At 39.1% G+C, this 23,443-nt stretch overlaps 1 protein-coding gene across 4 annotated transcripts in view; it reads right to left on the bottom strand.

The window, feature by feature from the left end:
• Nucleotides 1-1,244: 1,244 nt before the first annotated feature.
• The window catches only part of ZNF407 (zinc finger protein 407), a 345,968-nt gene continuing 323,769 nt past the window's right edge, over nucleotides 1,245-23,443 (bottom strand). For 3 of the 4 annotated variants that reach the window (XM_086740544.1, XM_086740543.1, XM_086740546.1), the window contains one exon: nucleotides 1,245-3,749. In XM_086740544.1, coding sequence (XP_086596670.1) covers nucleotides 2,398-3,749 — 1,352 coding nt within the window. In that variant the 3' untranslated portion in view covers nucleotides 1,245-2,397. Of the gene's footprint in view, nucleotides 3,750-9,501; nucleotides 9,555-23,443 lie in introns of those variants that run through there. The other variant, XM_086740547.1, reaches the window with a different exon arrangement.

Raw genomic sequence — 23,443 nt, forward strand, 5'->3', positions numbered from 1 at the left:
CACAGGAATGAATGTCACCCCTGATTTCTAATGTTTCATTTGTAGGGCACTAATAAGTTAACTTTAAAGTGCACATTAAAAATAAGAAGGAGGGGGGAAAAAAATAGCCCTAGAAAAATATTAGCTCTCCTGATGAGGCTGCGCTCAGAGAGAAGTATCGTTAACCTGAGCTTCCAGGTAATTACAGCACACGGCAGGTTAGTGAATAGTGAATCCTTCCCAATGCTCCCAAGCACAGGAACACCTACCACTGTTTTGTGCCTTTTTTTTTTTTTTTTTTTTTCATGCAAAGGTCTGCTCTTTTCATTGTGCATACAATGTGATTGCTGGTTTGACACTGCAGGCTACACTGGTTTTATGAAGGATTAAATGCCACCTGAGACATATTTATCCTAAATAAATCACAAATGGTAAACTGCAGCATGTCAGTGTCAACACCCTGTACTGCAGCAGAAAGGTTAGCCATACAGGACTAGGCACAGCAAAGAATTAGCATCCAGGCTGCAAGACCACAGGGCTACAGTTAACAGGAGAGATGATCAAGAAGAAATATTTCCGCTGAAAAACATTCCGTTTTTTTGAACATCTGTGAGAGTCTTGCAGAGGGCCATCATTTTGTAAAGGTCACCTTTTTCCTGATAACAAACGGGAGTTGATCCTGTCACTGTTTGCTGAAGACAGTATTTAAGAGGAAGTGAACAGCCTGTCACTTTTAAGAAAGACGAGCAAGTCAAACTCGGCTAATTATGAATCTCGATGTCTAACTTGAAATTTACTTTTTTGGGGGTTTGACAAAGACACAAGCTTAATTCCTGGAGAATAATAAAATTTAAAGCATAATAATAAAAAGAGATGAAAAGACAGCAGGATCTTCTAGCCCCAGAATGAAGCACCTTTTCTAAGCGGCTCGATCAGAAAATACATTTTTAAACAGTTGCTTCAGGAAGGAACTATTGTTTTACCTCACCCCAACTTTCTTACAGTTGATAATTTTAAGATATTAAACATGATAGGAAACCCAGTTATCTCTAGAGTCAGCACGGCTTATACCCTAAACACTCACACAATTATATTAAGCATGCATGAGGCACACTTCAGAAATTAGATTCTTTTATCTTTATCTATCTCGCGAGCTAGAGAAAGGAAAAGAGAAAAGAGAAAATGCACAGACAGAACAGATAGCATTTGTTTGCTCCTGCTGAATGCCAGTTCTGTTTATTGCTTAATATTAAAAACCATGATGCTTCATTTTAATGCTAACATTTTATTTGAAAGACGAAAAAAAATAATCCCCAAACCTTGCCAGTTTATATTTTACCTTTTTTTTAAAAAGAAAAAAAAAGCAGTTGTATCATGAAACAAATCGTCTCAACATGAACTTGCATTGAACAATTGCAGTATATCCACAAGTAAATAACTGACATTCTGGACTAAGCAAGAAATACAAGGTCACCTTATGTTTTTTCTACTTGTTAATGTCAATGTCAGAATTTTCTTTAGGAACCCTCATAAAATTTCAGGAGTCGCTCACAAAACAAACTGCAAAATGGTATTTATATGAAGCACTATTTATCAGAAAAGCTAAACATTGATAGTGACAATACTTTTTTTCCAAAAAAAATGTACATTTCTTATGTAGGAGTGTCATCTGAAATTAAGTGGAAGTTACAGGCATCAAGTTCTTCTTCCTGAATTTGCAGAATTGAGAATTTTCTGAAGTGTAGCTTTTTTGAGCTCTTCTTTAGGGAAAGTCCTTTGTGATACCATGAAGGTACCACGAAAAAATTTATTTTAGATGCAAGACACTTATTTTGATGACGTATTTTTAGCCAAGGATATTATAAAGTAAGGTTCTAGAAAGCAAAATATCACCTGTTCTTCTTTAAAACAACGATGGGAATCAAATACAGTACGTAAGCTTGCCTGTTCACCTTGGTATTGTGGGTTTTGTATTTTTTGCTTATTTATCTGTTCACAAAATGTGCACGTAAGTGGAATTGTTTTACTTCTGTGATTATGTTAGACAAAAATGACAGAAGACAGGGATTTAACCTGAGATAAAATAACATTTGAAAAAAAAAACCAACAAAGAAAGCAGTGAACAGAGCAATACTTACACTTTGGGGGGAAGTTATCCTCTTTTGTGCCCTAATATGCTTGTTTTAGAATAATCCCATATAATAATTCTTAGCGCTACTGTAACAAGATTGTACTATCCTTTTCAGTGAACTCCACCTAGCAGCTGACCTTTACCTCCTACAGGTTGTGTATTTGTTACCTTGCTAGGAGGACGTTGTACTGAGAAGGTTTTACAGAAGATGTTCCAGGAATACACTGCTTTCACGGATCTGTTAATTTCCAGCTTTGCCCTGCATCAAGGCTAGGAGATGAAGATCTTCATGCCTCTTGTACATCATTATCATCTCTCTGGCCCTTAATTACTTGTGAGCCACTCTCTGTGTAAATGACCATGCTTGTTAACTGTTCTTCTGCTCTATCAGGGGATACAGGTTCTGCTTTTATAGCAGTACCAGCCTCCAAAATCTCTGGAGATGCAGCTGTCTCTATCACAGCATGCGAGTACACACCAGGCTCATCCTGCATGTCTGGTGGCAATTCTGTGACGATGTAGTGCGTTGCACCTTCAGAGAAGTCGCCATCAGAACCCTGAACCATGGCTTGAGCTATTTCTTCTGTGACAATAATCTGTGATATTTCCCCATCCGACTCAACTAAATCCATGTGTTCGCTTTGGACGCTGAGCGCGTGGCTACCAGCTTCCTGCATAATTATCTGGGAGCCTTCTCTAGCTACCATATGCACAGTCCCTTCCTCATTTACAATGACCTGAGTGACACCTTCTTTCATCAGCTGGTCGGCTGCAGCCGTATCACATACAGCAAACTGCAATACTCCTTGGACCATTTTCTTGAAGGCAGCCTGAGCTCTCTCCTGAGATGCAATTATAGCCGATGGGTGCATGACCTGCGTCACTACTTCCATAGGTTCCGTATCTTCCTGAGTCTCTTGAACTTCATGGAACATTTTTATTTCTTGTCCCTCTGCATCACTGGGAATGCTGGGCATCTCTGGGTTTGGCATTTGCAAGAAATCTCTGTGACTAGACCTGCACCTGTCAAGGAGTCCAGGTTTGTTTTCCACCTCCCCTAGCTCTGTTACAGCACAAAGCAGGGCATCTAATGCTGAGGAGGAGTCTGGAGGATGTACTGTAGCTTCAGAAGCATCTAAAACTTCTTGTCGCATTATCTGTTGCAGCACAGCACTACTGGAGTCAGGAACTGTGTCTATTTGAACGGCCTCCTCCATATCAGTTCCAGTTTCTTCAACCACTACCACCTGTGTTGCACCATCTGCTAACTGCTCAGTAAGAATTTGCCCTGGAACCATGCTACTCATGTGTGAGCCATTTTGATTTGTAGCTATGACTTGCCCATCTTCTGTAATATGGACCACTCTGGCCATCTGACCAGCCATTGCTAGGGTCTGAAGGGTAGCCGCTGCTGTTTCTTCCACAGAGGCATCAATTGCAAAGTCGCCATCGTATCCTTGAATAATAATAACTTGCTGAACTTCTTCAGGTGACTGTGGCTGTCTTCTACTGCCTCGAAAGACCTTCTCTTTAACTGGAGAAGCCTCTCCCAGTGCTGCTGCAGTAAAAGGACTCGTAGTTTCCACAAAGGTTGCTCCTTGCCCCTTCAGTCGGCACTCATAGGACTTGGACACAATGCCTACAAGATAAAATATGCTGTTAGTGTGGTATCGTCGCAAGTATCAGTTCATTACTTTAACAAATTGTAACTTAAATGGAAAAAAATTCCTTGACAATTTTTAGATTTCACTGGCAGAAAACACAGACAAAATGAGCAAGAGAACAAAAACAATTTGCATGTTTTCCAAATAACATATTTACAGGTTGAAATAATTGCTGAGTGCAACAATTCTGCAGCTATTAACAATTCAAATGTGTTTTTAAAAATACACTGTATAAAGAAGCCCAGATAAATACAGTATACAGTTAAAAGCCATTAACACATCTTTTATTGAAGATCCTATCAGTGACATTTCAGTACTTCAGTAATGAATTATAGGATCGTATATTACGCTAAACATATCTGGGTGTGAAAAACTTCTTAATACCCTCCTTCTGATAGTGACGTAACTGCTATGCTGTCATTCTGGTGCCATTGTCTTCCCCTTTACTTCCCACCTAGCATCTTCTCCAGCACACCTGACTGACTCGGTCGCTAGCCTAGTTACCTGGAGAAAACACTTGGCAATTCTCTTACCCTGGGCAGGGTATTATAGAAAATACAATCCAGAGAAACCTCAATTACACTTCTTAATTATTTCTACATGAAATCAACTAGCAAAATATCTGTAACCTCCACATTTCAACCGCTTGCTCTGCCACTCAGCCTGGTTTTGGATCATTGAAGGTTTCCTTCTCAGTTCTCATCACTAACAACAAAGCTTTAACCAAGCACGTGGAGCCCACAGCTGCACAACGTCAAGCCCACCATCCTCAAAGCATGGCCTCATGTTTGCCTTTGGCACTTTTGGGAAGACAAAACTGAGAGCACCCTGTGACCAGCTTTGTGGATGTCCACATGTCCTGGTTCCAGCAGAGCAGCTCTAGCACTCGCTGTCTCCCTGTGGCAGTGCCATCCTAAGGCATCACTGCAGCTCTTGAAGGTCTGGGAAGCCAGCTTTGGGCCACAACCAGTGCACACAGAGAGAAGCAGGGTCCTGGACACTGAGGATAAGGTCTAATGCCAGATGGGCCTTGGGAAGGCTGAGGAAGCCCATGGTGCTGAGCCTACCCACAACCACGCACTTCTTTAAATTCACCTACACAAACTTAAATCACATCTCTGGAATAAGAGCTGTAGCATCTTATTGCTAACACACATGGACAGGCCATTGCTTTTTTGGGATAAAATAAGCAAGAAAAAAAATTGACTCTTGCAGTCAAATTTCAGGCTAGCACTGTACTTTCCAAGCCACCAAGTGAACAACATGCTCCGTTGAACTCAAGAGGCCAAGAAAATTATACTAAAGCTGGTCTAAGGGGGCTCTTTCACCCAAAGCATAGAGCTGCTAGGCCCTGATCCCACAGAGAACTAAACTGGGCTCTGAAAACCAGAGACTCAATTTGGTTAAAGGCAAGTTCATACTTAGGAGCTGTGTTACTCTGAGACTGAGTACGTGGCATCTTGCAGCCTCTAGCAACTTGATACGCTAAGATGCGTATCAAGCTAATATTCCAAGACAACATCAGTGCTTTAAAAGACAGAGCTCTTGCTGGCATGCATGCATGCATCTATCTATCTATCTGTCTATCTATCTATCTGTCTATCCATCTTTTTTTTTTATTACAAAGCTTCTGGTGGAGAACTGTACTGCAAAGCACAAGAAGTAATTTTGTTAAGCTGAAAGGCTGCAAATCCCCTCCACAAGTCTAAACTGATGTTATACAATTTTCTCCCCCTTAGTTTGCAAGGCAGGTTATCTTTGGAAAAGAAAATTATCAATTTAAGCCATTAGAGTGTTTCCAAGTGATGCTGCATGATAAATCTGGCACATGCAATTGAAGTATATTTTGTCAAGCACAAGCTAGAAGGAAGCTTACTGTGGTACGACTGGTTCTTACCCCCACTTTTCCTGTGCTCTCTGTAGGCAATGACATTCACAAGACCCCCCAAAGAGCAGAAAAATAGGAAGGGGAAATCAACATAAAATGACAATTATCTTAGCTCCTCCACGTTTTATAATAGAGTAGAAGTAATTAATTCTCTCAGGAATCTTGCTTTGTTGACATGATAAAAGAGGAGCCTGGCAGTGATGTGGCACAAAATCAAAATAACTCTACAAATCATGCATTTTCTACTGGATTTCAAAATCAAAATAACTCTGCGATCATAATTTTCACACGCACACAGCAAAATCATGACATCTTTCCCCTAAGATCATGATAATTTATGTGCAGGGCACAGCATCACTGCATTGAGGAGAAGCTCTGGTCTGGGGAAGGGAGAGAAAAAGGAAATTCACCCTGTTTTCATCTCCTCAAATAAATGCTGTGCCCGTGAATCTACGCAACCCCAGTCTTTACTGTGCAATTGAATGGGAAGTCTCCTGGGTGAAGAGCTATCCGGTGAATCCCTCGCAGCACTGATAATTATGCTGTTCTGACTGCTTACTTAATCTATTTGAATCCAGAGGTGAGTTAAGCCACTTCCTGACCATTAAAGTAAACTACATGGGTAAATACTGCTGTCACTAAGGGGTGTGATGAAGCTTAACTACACCAACATCTTAACCTCAGCTCAGCGCAACCCCAGCTATTCCATCACAGTTCATAAATGCGATTGCAGGTCCATCTTTTGATTCAGCAATTTAATAACTTCGAGTGCTGTCAGTACTGCTTTGAAAAATGGCTCCTATAAAATGTAACAGCCTCAATCAGATTGTAAAAGATTCACCCACTGAAGATTCTTCCATTTCAACTATAATGAATTAATGTTGAGCTGTGTAGAAGTTCAAGTGTCATTTAAACTAATGTGAATCTACTGTAACTTTAAATTTTAACTGGACTATGACCAAGAATTTACTGGGAACATCAGCTTCAATTTTAGTGATTTTTCACGGTAAATATGAATTGCGGATTTTACTGGTTTTCTTTTGTTTTAACAGTGAAAAGCCAAGCAGGGAAGATACTCAGAAAACAACATATTTTGAGGCTTAGCTGCTCTTTCCACTTTGCAACAGTGCATTTCTATAATGGAGCACTGCTATCCAATACAGCATTTGTAGGAATTTTTATGTATTTAAGGAACATGTCACATTATTGGACCGTATGTAGCAACAAATCACGTTGTCCTCCTAAATCCAGCCTGCCTCTCGCCCTCTCTTAGAAGGGGTAAAGAGAAGGGGTAAGTGTCGGCTGACATGGCATACATAAGCTGCAATACAAGCCCACATTAATATTAGGAAAAGTGGACTTGTTGCTGATTGCATGTCACTGCGAATTAAAAAGATACACAAATAGGCATTAAAATGACAAAATATAATGGTACGAGAGCTCATATTCAGACAATTTGTAAGGAGGTGTTTCATATCTAGGGGAGCAATGATCACAGAATTGGTTTCTTTCCAAGAAGTCTGTCATTTCAGCAGAGCCATTATTTATCAGTTGGAGCCCTGAGTGACTGTTAGTTTTTTGTTTGAAAATGTCAGGATTTTTTAGACATTAAATCCATATTCACAGGTTATTTTAATTCTCAGAGACCACAAACTCCCGAAATAGGGCTAAAAGAAATGCTTTGATGTTTAACATGCTTCTGGGAAACTACAAATAGGGCTCAGTACCTTTTCCCCTCTCTTTTACTCAATACCTGACTTTCTTTTGTGTGTCTGTTTTATGCTGTTGTTACTGTCATCATTTGTTCCCCACAGAATAAATACCTTATTCTTTTGTTAAGCTTACATTTAATTAAAATGTACAGGATTTGTGCAGTAAACTCGAATGAAACAAATAAAACAAGGGCCCCCTCTCTTGAAGGCATACGTTGTGAATGAAAAATGTCATTACAGACTAAAAAATTTTGCAGTAAACAGGGCCTACAGAGAGAAGTTTCCCCCGTAATGACATCCATAAAATACACAAATGGCACTTTTAGTACCATCCTGAATATGGCATTTTCTGTGCTCTACACACAATCTAAATGGTTTGATCATAGAGCATAATACTCCATTGGGTTTATAGAACAATCAATGTTCCATAAAATGATGTATTTATCCAATAGTAGGCTCAGCAGTTACTGGTGTATGACATTGTAGGACACTGGCTTTGTACTGTTCAGCAGCACACATGCTGGCTGTAAAACTTATCTAACACTACTTCAACAACTTCATCTCATCTGTGTCAAGTAATTTGTTGAAGCCTCAGCTTGGTTTAAAAAAACTTGTAATAAAAATTCATAGAATTTTCAGGAGAAGGAAAGCCGATGACAATGGAAAGGTCACATTGTGGCGCCACTGGCGGGGTCGGGGGTCAGCCGCAGTTCTAAAACAGAAAGTAGATTTCATGCATCGCGTAGCAGATAAAGATGGCATTAAGGAGACTTGTCTCAGAAAGAAATGCGTAATGTGTTAGGAAAGTCTGGGCTAATATTATATGTAAAGCGCCACTTTGGTCTCCGCCAGCAGCCTCTTTAGAATTCTACCCCTTCCCCAAAAGTTGCGGCGAGTGGCTGTGCACGGCGAGGCTAGGCTGAGGATATCCTTCACCAGGAGCACCTTTAGGACAAAGCAGTAAGTCATAAATGAAATAATCTATTACGACGACGGAAATGATCTGCATTTACACAGCAAGCTTAAACCAGCTATTTTTCCTTTTCTGCAAAAGTTCTAGGCGGGCTGATTTATAGCACCCTATTCTGCAACACTTAATTTTTCATACTTCGGTGATTAGGTACTTTATTTATTGACACATATGAATATTTGGTATCTACTAAAAGACGATGAATATTAAATAATGCAAATGCAAAGAAACATCTTTTTCTTCAATTAAATACAACATTCAAGGAATTTAAAAGATAAGAGAAAAATCAGCTTATATTGGGCATCACTTGAATGAGCAACTGATTCTTTTATTTTAAACATTATTGTCTCATGGTAGTACAATATTTTGAGCGGTATGGTAAGTCCACCGTTCGAATTCATAAAGAAATAATTTAGGGCTTGATCGAGCTCCAAGTTTCCGCTCTTTTTTCCTTCCTTTTTAAAATTATTTTTGCAATGATCTCTACTTTAATTAATTAAGTGCAGTCTAAGAACTGTGGCATAATGTCATAACTTTGGGATTTCCTTGATTTTCAGAGGCCATAATAATAAGCCAGATTTTTCAGATCTCTGTTCCTTAACCATAGTAAAAACTATTCTTTCCCCTTTGTAAGCTTTTTATGTGCAAGCAATGCATGGGCCAGCATTTGCTAAACCAGCTAGTTAAGCTACTAAATACAAGGTTGTGAAGTCTTCTGCTGAAGGAAAGAAAATAGGATGGGTCAAACCAAGAAGTGCAATAAATCAGCAAGCTAAAATAGCTCTGTCAGAACTATTATGTCCACAAAGGCAGCAAATATTTGTGAAGCAGTATAAATAAGTATTCCTATAGGGGACTTAATCAGATCCCTAAAAAACATAAAAAAAAAATCCACCATTGACACAAAGTACGTAAATCTCAAGAGATACCAATGCAGCAAGGGATTTTTCCTTTCAGTATGTTATTACTGTAAAAATAAAATTAAACAAAACCAATTCCCAATTAGTGTTAATAGTTCACTTTTTACTTAAAAATCCAGTAACATCATGTTTCAATACTGAAACTCAAAACATCCTTGGTTTTTAGCTTCGTCCTTAACCACTCAATCATGTTTAGAAACTTCAAGGTCTTCTAAGAATTGCTTGAAAAAAGGATGACGTTTTAACCTCTCAGGTATCTTAAACAAAGCAGCAGATGTCCTTTTAGCCTCCTTAAAATGCAAAAGGAAATATTTTTGTAATTTTTTTCTTTTGAAAAACAGACTAAAATTTCCTGCTTGTTATTTTTACCTCCCACACCTCAGAGGACTATAACAACAGCAACAAAAAGAAACAAAAGAAAAAACAACCACCAAAAATACATAGCTGAGCCATTCAGTTAGAGTGTTCAGGCAGTTTGTTCGGTTTGGTTTAGTTTCCCTCCAGTGCACAATTAACCTTTGGGGAAAGGCTTTCCCTGTGAAAAATTTCAGTTTCTTTTTTCCTGCACTCAAGGTCAAAAATGAACACTATTGAGCCCAGTGTTACAGAAGCTATGCAAATGAAAAATACAGATACCAAAACTCCCACTGATCATGGCAAACATGTACAGTGTTAATGGGCAGATTTTACAACTGCCTAACCAGCACAGTAACTGGTTTTCTTGTAGACCACTTTTCCTCTTTATCTCCTTGCCACCATAGGCAGGCTTGTCTTCTCAACTCCGATGTGTGAGCAAAAAACTCACTGTGGCACATACAGCAGTCACCTACAGGGGTAAGCAGCATTAGGAACGTATTTGGAGTACTTTCACTAGCTCTTCCAGTGCAATTTAGAAGCTGGAGATGAGGATAGCCAGTCAGGCCATTTCTTGGCAATCCAGCTTCAAAGGCTACTCTGGCTCTCAGCTTGGGAAGAACTGACATTGATGTTACACGGATGCACTTTGGCCGTTTTAACCCCCGCAGTGCAACTGGAAAGTGCATTTTTAGCACTTCTAAATCCAAATCCCAGTTTCAAGAGGCACTGGTCATGCTTGGTCAAACCAGAGAATTCTGTTTCCTAGGCAGACAGAACACATAAGGTAATAGAAAAAATAATATGAACGCTAATACGAGAAAATCAGGGAAAAAAACCCCACAAGCTCTGCTTGTAAGGAAAATGATCTGGATTTCTGAAATAGGCCTAGTCCCAGAAAGTAACTGTTTTGTCAAAAAAAGCAAAAAGCCCTGTTTGTCATTATTATCTCAGCACAGGTTTTTGTTTTTCAAGAATATATACATTTAGATCCTGGTCGTATAAACATTTATTTATCAAGAGTACTGCTTACTGCCATAGTTAGCCTCGATAGTCTCAGAGGGACTAAACATGGTAGCTTGCATTATGCATTGTGTTTGCATAATCAGGCCCTTGGGATTAACAATTCTGAAAGTGGCTAGCCTTCCCTAACGTCTGATGTACATATACGCACTAAAGAGAACAGACACTTGTAAGGGATACCTAAAATAAAACACCACGTTATTACATGATCAAGCAGAAATTATATTCTTCTGCATACCTATCAAATACGCGTATTGTGATTTCCTGTGTTTATTAATTCTGATTTACGCACCCACTCAGTAAAAAGCAGCACCTGTTCTTTGCTCCAGGGCACGTCTTAACCCCTTTGAAAAGCACAGCAGTTTTTAGGGGGAATGCTTGGGAATAACTAGAAATAGTAAGTTTCCCTAGTTCTTTTTGTTACTTAAGATAGCAGCAACTACCATTTCCAATGTGATAGTCATATCTGTACTTCAGTTATAAATTCAACTGTGTTACAGTGTATATTCATATCTTTCCAGCGTAAATGACAGGAAATAATCATTTGTCTTCATTGTAGACACTTTTGTATGTATAGTAGAAAACAAACCTCTATTCAATAACTACACAGAGGCACCATTAAAATCAAATTTACAGTAAACAGAACCTGCAGCTGGGGTAAAACACTAACTGTTAGTATTTTAATTATCAGTGAAGCTTTCGGAGGTCTAACATCTGCTCATAGCCAAATGACAGCAGCTGCTTGTGTACACTTAAAACAATGTGAATTTCTTCTATAAATATTAAAATGAATTGTATGTTGTGTGTTCATTGTGGCTACATTCTTATTAAGCTGTTTAAGTGTATAGGGTATTTTGAACCTCTTTCTTGTGGCAAATTCATAAAGGGCTGACCTCTTCAAAAGAATGAGAGGCGAAGACAGCAAAAATTTTTGAGTCTGTAAATTGAAAATGTTTAGAGACAGTACTAGAGGTCACCCTCTGCCAAGACGTTGCTAGCAAATGCTAACAAAACATCAGGGGTAAGTTCTGATAATTGTGCACTACAGTAACTTCAAGGACAGGACTTCTCAGCGTGCAAGTTGTCAGGAGTCTACGGGATGGGTTATGTCAAAAGCTAATGCTCATCTAATAAGTAAAGCAATTAATGCACTATCTTATCTGAAAAAAAAAATCTGTTTCAATATCCAAAGCATCATAGGAGACGAGTATACTCTCTTTTGCAGACTTCATCAAAATCATACTGGAATGAGCCCTGATTCACATGATTACAAGTCATTAACTGTCAGGAAGAAGGAGCTATGCTGGGCCAGTATGAGATCAGTGAATTTTCCTAAAAAGGGTGAGCTTCATAACTTTAATTTAGTTGCTTTTTATCTGGACACTGACACACAGTTGATATTTTCCTTTTTGTCTCTCACCTGTATAGGAAAGGAACCTGGAGGCGTGACACACATCTGGTCAAACAGCAGAGGCTGGCACAGTGAGGGGAAGAGCGCATTACACCCCATTTCAGGGGAAAACAAGAGAAGGGGGCTTTATGGTTTTAACACGCACAGGTTTTCAGTGGAGAAAGAACTATTTCTTTGCTTTTACAGCATGAAATATAAAGCCAGTGACTCATAATATTTACATATTTTTGCAATAGATCTACAGCTGGATAGGAGCACTACAACCACTTAGTCTGAAAGCTGTAGGTCATGCCTACATGAAAAATCAACCGATTAGAGGCTTCAGCCTTACATATGTAACCACAACATAGGACCAACCACCAGTACAGCTGTCCCCAAACCGGTACATGGCATGAGACAAAGGTGAATGAATGATGAATGTGGTTCTTGAGCTTCTGACATAAGATTTCCCACTTCAAAAGTCAGTCTCAGTGCAAGGGATCCAACTGCTCCTGACAAGGAGGGAATGGGGCTGGTTATAGGTGATCCACTTAAAACGCAGAGGCCTTCCCCTCTGCTGGCCCCTCAGACCTCCCTGAGCCCTGAGAGCATCAAGGCTTATCACGCCTAAAATGACGATCATTGGAAAAGATGGTGATTTTTCAGCTTGGCTGTAATGCTAGGATTACGTAGGACGTGTGAAGCAAGGTACATGCTGGTTCTGGGAGGTGGAATGGGAAGTAGAGGCTGGAGAGATGGGTAACTCTTTTATATCACTTTCAAGGGTCAAGTTTGTGACAAAGTCTTCTTTTCATGATTCACCTCTGGTGAAGGATGGAAGCAGCATGTTTCCAGCGTATCTTCAAACGAAGAGCTGTTCATATAATTGACCCTTCCTCTGGCAGAAATCTATTTCCAGTGCTACTGATACAGTAGTACTTAAATGAGCTGTCTTCTCCTTCCAGTCTTGGAAGGCGTGGGGCTGTACGTAGATAAAACAAGACAGAAGACACTAAAGGTGGCGCTTTCGGAGCCGTGGCTAAGCAGTACCGGCGCAGGAATTGCTCAGATGGTGTTTGTGCTGCGGCTGCACAGGAAGTGCCAAGTGAATGCTTGCACGGCAGCTCTGCCTACATGCTCGGAAGTTCCTTACTCGAGTTGCTCCGCTCAGCTGCGAAGTTGTGCTTTCAAGACCTGAGTAATTTTCATACTACTCTGTTGACAAAATGACCTAAATTCTTGGTTAGCTAGAGGTAGAAATCAACAGTTTTTAGAAGGCATACGGAGCTAATACTAAATTGGGAGGAAGTGTTAACATCACTTCAAAGAAAAACAGGATGTAACATAAGTAAATACAGAAATAACAATGCAAGATTCAACTTGTGCTACTGCATACTAGCACTTGTAGAGAAAGTAAATATGCAAAAATGACATTCAGTGAGAGAGAAGTCCCTCGAGAACTGTAATGCTGAAGAAATTTAAAGAATGACAGTGTTCATCAAATTACACGTGAGTTTATGAAAATGTAAAACAGGAAAAGAAAACAGGCCAAAGCAATTTTTAATTGCACATTCAAAGGCACGTCTGTTGCAGATTGTTCCGGTACAGACACAACCGAATTATGTCTTGACCTCACTAGGGGAGACATCTTGACTAAGGAATATTCAGAATAGTGAAACAAGAATGATTAGAAGGCTGACTTGCATGGAAATACTGAAGGTTTAAGTGTACATATTCTGGCTACAAGTTCTGCAAATGCTGAAGTAGTAGGAAAAATTTTGTCCCTTTTGGATCAGCATAATCTGTTTTGATGAAACACTAGAACATTCATGCCATACTGTGGGAAGATGTTTGGAGACGGTGAGCAATGGAAAGCCAATTCAGCTACCTCGTTCACTTCCAGGTGCCAGGATGATGAAGCTCCCAGATGGAATACATTGACTGCAGAGTAGTCAGAACATGATTTAACTGGATTCATCACCATTTGGACTGTGAATTCATACCATTTCCGAACAGGTCAGTGAAACATAGCACACGATTCTGCAGCAACTACTTAGTTAACTTTTGTAAACAACTCCATTCTGAACTAAAGTTCACCCAAGACCGTGGCGCCTTAAGTCTTAAAAAGCCAAAGAATCTGCAATGACTGTCAATCAGATGAAGCATGAGTCTCATTCAAATATGGACTAGTAAACAAACCCTGCCACTCTGTCAGGTCATTTTGTTAACTCTTCTTTTTTTTTTTTCCTTCCTCAGACCCAATTAAGACTAGAAAAAGAGACACTATTTAAAAACTTATTAGTGATCACATTTTTCTAATATATTTTAAATGCCACTTAGCTCTTACTTCCGATAGCACTTGTTAAAAGATTTATTATATATATCTGTCTACAACTGAATCCAAATAATGCTTAAAAGCATGTTAATTAAATGATGCCAAGCGGTTTAAAAACACCATAGTTCCTCTGTAGCATGATGCACGGTGCAGTGAATGCACTTCTTATTCTGCTGTTACATGGGACATACTACAGCATCATTAGTCTTAACATAAGCGGATCCCAAGTACTTTTACTATTGTTGGAACTTAGTTTACTTTTTTCTGTGCAGTAGATAAAATTTCAGAGGAAGTCATAATAATTTTCATGAAAGTGGAGAAGCATGTGATATGTGACAAGACTCAGATCAGGTAACATCCCCACCAAAACAAAACAGAAGCCTGGAGCTAGGTACCTGGAAGATCTGATTTTCAAAAACACTGAGAAACCAACAGCTCCTGCTGACACTTAGGTTAAAGGGTTCTTATTTCAGCTACCATTTTTTTTAATACTTCTTACTCTTTTTCCAGCTACCGTAGTTTAGTGAGGTAACAGTTTCCTAACTTCTAGCACATAACAGACAAAACACACAGGAGGACTCATTGCAGTCTGTCATTTCAAAGATGTGCAGATTAAAGAGCTTCTGAGCAGCCCATGGCATCATAGGTGGAAACAGCTGCTACGAGTCCCTGGTAGGGCTAACTTGGAGATTCTGTAGCTACATCTTTTGGTATACGTTGCAGTGCTCCAAAACCCATTGAGGTTCACCATTTCTTTCAGTGTATCTCCATTCAGATGCTTCCACTGAAATTAAAAAGACTCTAAAGCTATTTGGATGATATTATTTTATTTATAAAAAGAAAATGCACATATTAAAATGTACACAGCTAGAACAAATATTATATCAGTGTCTAAAAGAACAAGCCAAAAGAAGTCAAAAATTAATGTATTTCTTCTCCCATATGTTATTTTTTAGGACCTATTTCAAAATAGAGTGAATTTTAGACAAGAGTTTTAGGTCTGTGTGCCTAAAGCTAATTTCCTCAACGCAGAATTAGGAAGCAAAATAAAACTGGCCTGCTTTCCACTTACCGCTAGGCACAAGCACATGCAAATGCAAACTGAACAGAACACATTTAAAATCTAACGGCTGCCTCTAAAACTGTACCTCCTGACTTGCTCACAATTAGTAATACATTTATCACTAAATAGTTCCGTAAAATCAAAAAAGCATTATTCTAACTTTTCAGGCAGAGAAGTGAAAAACAACAAAAACTGTGTTGCCAGGGTCACACAAGAATTCCCAGGTGTACTGAGTCCTAGCTTTATGTCTTAATCACAGCATTATCACTTCTTAGAAGAGCCTATTGTCAACTCCAAGAGTTGAGGTACTCCATTTACCCACAGTGAAGCACTAGTCACATCGTTGCAATTTTCCTGATAATGCCCTGTCAATGAATCAACCCCATGTTCATGAGCAGAGAGGAGTTCAGTGTCCATGTATCCTATAATGAGGAATGCCGGGCTGCAATCTCTGCTGAGATTGTCATAGGTGTCCACCGATACCATCTGCAATTACAGAATTTTATGAGATGGAAACTGGTTCATTATGAAAAAGACTCAAGAATACCAGCTCATTTCACAGATGTCAGATGGTAGGCTTCCCGATCATCACGGTTCTTGCAAGTGCATAAGAAGGGGCCTGTAGTTAGGCTTTTGGGAATTAAGCATATAGCTAATGCTAAGCACAGGCTTAAATGCTTTTCTAAGTTGGACCCTCAGGGAGCCCCAGCCTCTGACATAGTCAAAACAGGGACTTAGACTCTTCAATTTCTGCTTTACAAGGGCCAAACCAGCACTGCTTGTTCCCAGAGGAAGGCAGTCACAAAGTCAGCTAAAAATCACTTTTGCCCCCAGCCAAATATATCAGACTGATTTCAGCCTGATTCTAACTAAGCAAAAAGACTGTATAACCACAGCTGAATTGCGTTTTGAATGGCCACCTAGTCAAATAAATGAAAAAAAGATATTTTTTTTAAAAGGCTAAAGTACATTACGTATAACTACACATTTTTGTAGTTTTTTAAATAAGTTTTATCAAAAAATTCACTGTTACATTCAAGAAGAATATGTAGTGTGGAAAATGTTGTTGATAAACCTTCCTTCTCATAGAATAATACCTCATAGATCCATGTTTTTCAACTCTCAGATAATGATACATACACCTTTAAATCTGGTAACTATTGGCTTAAACAAACATCTTAACTTCAGACAATTCAGTCTATTTAAGAAGAGAGAAATTAAAACCATGGTCTGGGCATTGAAAAAAGTACAGATTTCTTCCACAGCCATCAAGAAACAAAGCACTGTTTGCTCTAATATAGCCCCCTCTACTCCTTCCAAAATGGCCCTGTTTCTGTTGGATGTGAATCTTGCTGCATTCATCCATTTGCTTTTTAACAAGAGACCACAAAAAATCCAAGTTAACAGGGTTTAGCAAGAGGACTTAAAATACCAAATGCAGGCCACAGCGTCGCTCCAACCTCTGGGTGAGGGCTGATACTCTGCAGGCCGAATGGTAGGTGCTGATGACAACCTCTATCGTCCTAAATATTAGGAAACCTGCTTATCTGAGAGACTTCCTTTCTCCTCGTGCTGCTACCTCAAGTGGCAGTGACAGACACGCTCAAGCCGTGGTCTCTGGCCTTTAGTGTCTTCCTTTCACAGGCGGGTTTCCATAACAAAGATATACTCCCTCTTGGTCCATTTATCACAGCCTCCCCGCACACTTCCCCTCCCACACACACACTTGGTATCCCCTCTGCTTCATCATGAAAAAAAAACCAAAAAAAACCAGAACAAAAGCCCACCAACCATACAAAAATTATATTGTAGATTTGTAGATTAATGGGCTGATTCTGGCATCTCAATTCAAATGGATTTACAACCACCGTGTATAGCCCTGTGTGATTTCAAATAGAATTACTCCTGATGAATTTGAATGCAAATTCACAAAGCATTAAAACAAACCATGTTTAAACTCGTTGGTTCATCAGATGCAAATATCGTGCATTAAGCAGGGAATACCCATTCATGAAAATAATGAAAACTGACACCAATATAATAAAATCATTACAGGTTTATGGATTCTGGGACTTAAACAAGCCATACCCTTGCTTCTCCTAACTGATTAAATGCTTCTTTGCAGTTTATGTTTGATCTGCAATTCAAAACCAAATTAGTTTAGTCTTTGAGCCCAGAACCTTGGAAAATTGCTAGGAGGTTCCACCTCAGATTTGTGCAGGGAGAAGGGCTGGGTAAGGAGCGGGAACTGCGGGGGCAGGGAAGCCAGCAGTGCAATTGAGAACCGACAGCACAGGAGAGGAAGCAGTCAGTTAAATCCAGGCCTACAGACTCTACCAGAAGCATTCATTAAACCACTGTGTGAGCAGCATTGTGCAGAACAAAAGGCAATGATGATAAAATTGGGCACTTTTGTTTTATAAAGCTGGCACAGATGGGCCTGTCACACCATATGCTTCATTCTTAGGAAACCTCAAGCACCTTTGCTTTGCATCATGTCTGTAGACAAGGGGTTTCAGTGCAGTAGGACAATGAACCGTCAATTATTTCTGGGATGGTCCTATAGCAACCCAGCAAAAAGGAATGCAGACAGGTTCTAGCTGATATGGAGTTGCATCTAAACAGTACATATAACGTGGGTCTTCCATTAGTCCACCTTGTCCAATTGTAGAATCACAGAATGGTTAGGGTTGGAAGGACCTTCAAAGGTCATCTAGTCCAACCCCCTTGCAAGGAGCAGAGACATCTCCAACCAGATCAGGTTGCTCAGAGCCCCATCCAACCTGGCCTTGAATGTTTCCAGGGATGCGGCATCCACCACCTCTTCGGGCAACCTGTTCCAGTGTTTTACAACCCTCAGTGTAAAAAAAAATTTCCTAATATCTAATCTAAATCTACCTCCCTCTATTTTGAAACTGTTACCCCTCGTCCTGTCACAACAGGCCCTACTGAACAGTCTTGATGAACAAGTTTTAATTTTCAGTTAGACGACAACACCCTAGCTCAAAAGCTTTGAGTAAAATCTTTGGATCTAGACACTAAATTCTTCTCAGAATGATGAGATTTAAAAAAGCCAAACACTCCTCACTGAGGCATGTCATGCTGATAATGCACTATTTTGCTGCACAATCTATGCAGTATAAAAAGTTCTTCAGTGCATGATGATCTGCTCCAATTTGTATATAAATAGCACTTGCAATAAAAGGAAATGTAACTCCAAGTTTTATTTAAATAACAGCTCCAAAGAAGGTTGGGAGATAATGTAGCTAAAACACAAAAAAAAAATTAAGGGCAATTGCAACTGCCCTCACTCAAAATCATTATTTTTGGTTTTAATTTGCTGTTTTGTTTTTTTTTTCTTTTTTTAATTCCATTCACACCAACATTAGGTATTTTAAACAGAATATTTAGAGATTTATATGTTGAGATGGTCTGAAAGCAATTTGGTTTGTAGAATTCAGGAACCATCTAGATTTGCAACAAACATCAGAATGCCATCCCAGGAAAGCTCCTACTTCTCAGGACAGAGAAGCAGGAGTGAAAAGATCTAACTAGCTGTGAAGTCCTTAAGATCTACATTTTCTACATTTTCAAATGGGAATGCCTCAATTAGATACTCAAATCTGTACTTACAAGCTGATTAGGCATTTCTGTTAGGCAACATGTAACACCACACTGACAATGGAGCTGACACTGGGCCACAGGGAATTTGAGAAGTCTGGCTGTTCTAGCATTGCAGTAATCCAGTACCCACCATCTCCCTCAGCTTTTGTAAATCCTTACCTGGCCAGCAGATCAAGGACTTCCATTCCTGTGACAGCCCTGTGATTTTATCTATTGCTTTGTTATCTCCAGTGTGTGGCACATGGAACAACACTCATCAGAGGTAAAGAGTATAGAATCGTGGCCACATTCAGGACATGGACAAAATTCCAATTGATTCATAATGTAAGTAATACAGTGTTGGATTAAAAGACGTGGATTCCGTTTATTCTTCATCATTTAATCACAGTGCTCTGGGATCCTTCCAGCTTCCAACCGGCATGAAGATGCTGGTTAAAAGCTACCTCGTCCTGAATTGCCCAGGATAGTCACTACAATTATCTCTGCAGCTCTTCCCAGACCCTTTCTCATGAGCATAGTCAGCAGAAGGATTTGGAATGGACTTGTTTTGTTACAAAGAGAGAGAAAGGTCTGTCACATTTTCCTATCAATTCTGAAACTGGTCCTGAAACTAGACTAAAATAGCTTCTGATTACGGCTATTTTCTATGGAGCACGAGGCAGTTGAGGACTTGTTTTTTCCTCATGACCTACTGACTAAGTTCTTGAGTGCTGCTGAGAAGCTGCTGTAGCATTAATTAAAATTTGTACTGGTTAAAGTGATATATCACAAAACCTTGGCTTTAAGAGCTGCTGAATACCAGATCAAACTTGACTTCTCAGCGCTACATGCATCTTTCTGGTTTTTTTTTTTCATTGTATGAATGTGGGAGAAACACAATACTCAAGCTTAAAGCACCACCTTAATCTGCATTAGAATGAGATGTACTGGTATGTAGTAAGTGCCCATCTGAGCACTCAGATGTGGAATTAGGCCTTCGTATATAGCCACTTATTTTAGAAAGTGGATCTCAGAGGATATATAGGGTTGCCCACTTAGCCTGGAAAACCCTGCTCCAGTTTTAAAAGCTACTTGTCACTGCAGAGCAATTTTGAAGCAAAGTGGTATGTTTGGTGGCCTCATTTGCATGACAATACCCAGAATGCTCTCCTAACTCACAGCTATTTCATGGAAGGGCTGATGCATTCAAGCTTTGAGAATAAACCCAAATCATGTGGGTGTACCAGTGTGTATAATTTTAATACTTCCCCCCCCCCCCAAGCCCTGTGCAAAATAAAGAATTATTAGAGTGGGTAATCATTATAGGTAACTGAACTAACCTGTTTGTAACCAACATTTGCTAGAAATCAAAATTACAAGTGGTAGTTTGGCAAGTCTCTAACGCATTAATTGATTAGCTGATCATCTCGCACCCAACGTGTTTATGCTTTGAATGTTGACATCAGTCATCTGCTGACATCATCATCACAGACATCTTTCTGTGAAGAGCTGTCCCAATATATTAACAATCAATTTGAAAAACTAAACAACTTACAACACAAAGCACAGATACAGAAAAAAAGTTCAAGATGGACTTCACTCGTCTCCTGCACTTTTCTCCTCCTCTTTCGCAGCTTGCTACACAGAATGAACATACTGCATCGACTTAAGCTGCAGTACAGAATATCACAGGCTGCTCTACTGCGTGGATTTCACTGCTAAGAAACTGTAACGCTAATTGTCAGTTTCCCACGATCAAAGTAATTTGGTTAAATAATTGGTTTATATTTATGATATTTTATTTGCCTCGCAAAAATAAATGTTATAACAAAAGATCATCTGAAGAGGAGGGAATGCTATGGTGATAACACCAATATGGTGCCAACATATGGAGAAATATGTGTGTTTTGTGCATATAAACAATGACATGAAGCTTCAGCTGTTTAGAGAACAAAGCTTTACACCTGAATTAACTTAATATTATGATATGTGCATTCTGGTGTGTGTGCATGCGTGCGTACGAGGGGTGAAATCCTTCTGCTGTTGGATTTTGGCACTGAAATCAAAGAATACTGTTTTAAATGCTAATTAACTGGTGATTATTTATAACTTATTCTTGATAGGTGATAAGTGATGGCATTTCTTCTTTTCTGTTTACTCTATCAGTTACATGAAGTCTGCACTCACAAGCTAAACAGTGGCTTTTCCATACCTAAAATCAGGTTGATGACATCATGATAACCCTTCAAGCCATTCTTGGCTTTTCAGATGTTTTTCTCTCTTTTATTTTCTGTAATATATGGATTTGACCACAATTTTTACAGCTCCTCCCCAGATGCAGAAAGGGAACACAGTAACTAAGTGCCCGCAGCAGTCGACAGAAGCCGTTTCCTCTAACCTCCCTCTAGACTACCAGGCGTGAAGAACGGCTGAAACATTTTCCTTCAGCCACCAGAGTGGCTCTTTTTTTTTCCCAAATGTCGCTAGAACGGCTTCATTCAGAACAGGCTGCCACCTGAGGTCCTTCAAAATTCTGCCAGAATGGCTTCAACCCAAAAGTAATTAAAAGCCTCTGAAAAACTCGTAAGTCAAGGGAGTGGCATAACACCCATTAATTACAGTGCTCAGTGATGTCACACCTGTGACTTATTAAAGGCTATCCTGAAGTGGGTTCAGAGCTGCTGTTCATAATTTATAACGGTATTTTGAAGACTGCCTATTGAAAAGCAGTATCTAATCGAGACGGTAGATATCTAACAACAGCGGATCGCATCATATAAAGAATAATCAGGTGGCTTTCATTGTAAAACTATTGCGGGTGAGCACAGGTTTAAATACCAAACACACTACCACAAAATGGTGCACCTGCAGTAGGACCAGGACCCTGTGATAACTCTGATCTGGTTTGACTGTAGCTCTGTTAAATTCAATCAACAGTAAGCTCCAAGAAGGACAGAAAAAAGAACTTCGAAGGACAAATGCGATTGCTGTTTTTTCCAGGGGGTCCTGATTGTTGACTGTTTTTTAGTATGTTAATACTGCTATTGGAATCAGAAGTTCTATATACTTTTGTTTAATTATGTTTGGGTGTACTTACAGGATTTAAACACTAATAAGGGAAATAAAATCCTGAATAGGTTACCTGAAATAAACAGGGCTATGTTATTTCCGTCAGTCCTCAGACGCTGTTTTTGCTAGAATATAGGATGCATTGTCTAGAGAACATGAAATTAAATTATATAGAAGACTAATCAATTTTATGAATTTGCAGTGAAACTTGTCTGTATTTGGTACTCATTTACAGAAAAAAAATATTGCAAAGTTTCTGCAACAGATTAAAACCTACAATTTGCTTTTTTTCTTTGTCTGTTTTGAGTTTAAATGGAAACAAACCTTACAGTATAGAATTGGCTTGAGGTCACCTGTCTACAAGGGATTACTGTGTAGTTCCTTTTATATTTTTCTCCCTACTAGTTTGAGGGACAAAAGGGCAGCAGTACCCTAAGGGCTTTTTCAAATAACCTCTTTAGCAAATAAAGTCATACCCTATGTATAGATGCCATTTCATCCCAGTCCCATGGGTTGCCTGTAGGGTAAAATACTGAATTTTTCTGGCATATGTCAGTGAATGCGAAAAAGAGGATCACTACTAACAGAAAGTTAAAGGCTGAATGGAAGAACGTGAATTTCCTTAATGCACTAATTTAAAACATTGTATATCGAAGTTGAAAACATCAGCTATAAGCATCTCAGAGAAACATTGGAATACATTTATGTGAACCACATACTCACATAACAGAAACTGATTTACTATGGCTTGAAAATGCAACAGATTCAGCTTATCTCAAATCTTAAACAAACAAACAAATATATTTTCTCTGGGGAAAATTAAGAAAATTAAATTGGGCCTTTTCTTTATGGACGTAATCTTACGACTGTATCAACTTAACATTATCATAAACATCTCTGAAATCAACTGTCAAGAAGGAATCTGTTACACTTATAGAAATTATTATTATTGTTGTTTATATTGCTGAACCCCACTTCAGTAATTGGCTAAAAGATAATATGCAAAACCCAAAACTTCCAAGTATTCATAAGGTATAAAATAACAGTTTTAAAACAAATGATTTGACAGCTGCAAATGCAGGATAACACCTAGTTACATTATAGAAACAGTGTGGATAATTACTTTTTTCAAAAGGAAAGACTCCATGGACCACAGTCCTGTCTGAATTTCCCTGCAGCTCAGATAATGTGCAGTAATACAAATCCTGTTGTCACCTCAACCTAAGTCTTTTTATCATCTATACATCAGTAAGAATGATGAGAGACGTCCCATGATTCTAACAGTCTTCCTTTGAAGGATCCACATGTTAATTACTGCGCTAATTATGGTTTTTGAATAACC

Source organism: Chlamydotis macqueenii, chromosome 2 (assembly GCF_036417535.1).
Source record: "Chlamydotis macqueenii isolate bChlMac1 chromosome 2, bChlMac1.mat, whole genome shotgun sequence".
NCBI lineage: Eukaryota > Metazoa > Chordata > Aves > Otidiformes > Otididae > Chlamydotis > Chlamydotis macqueenii.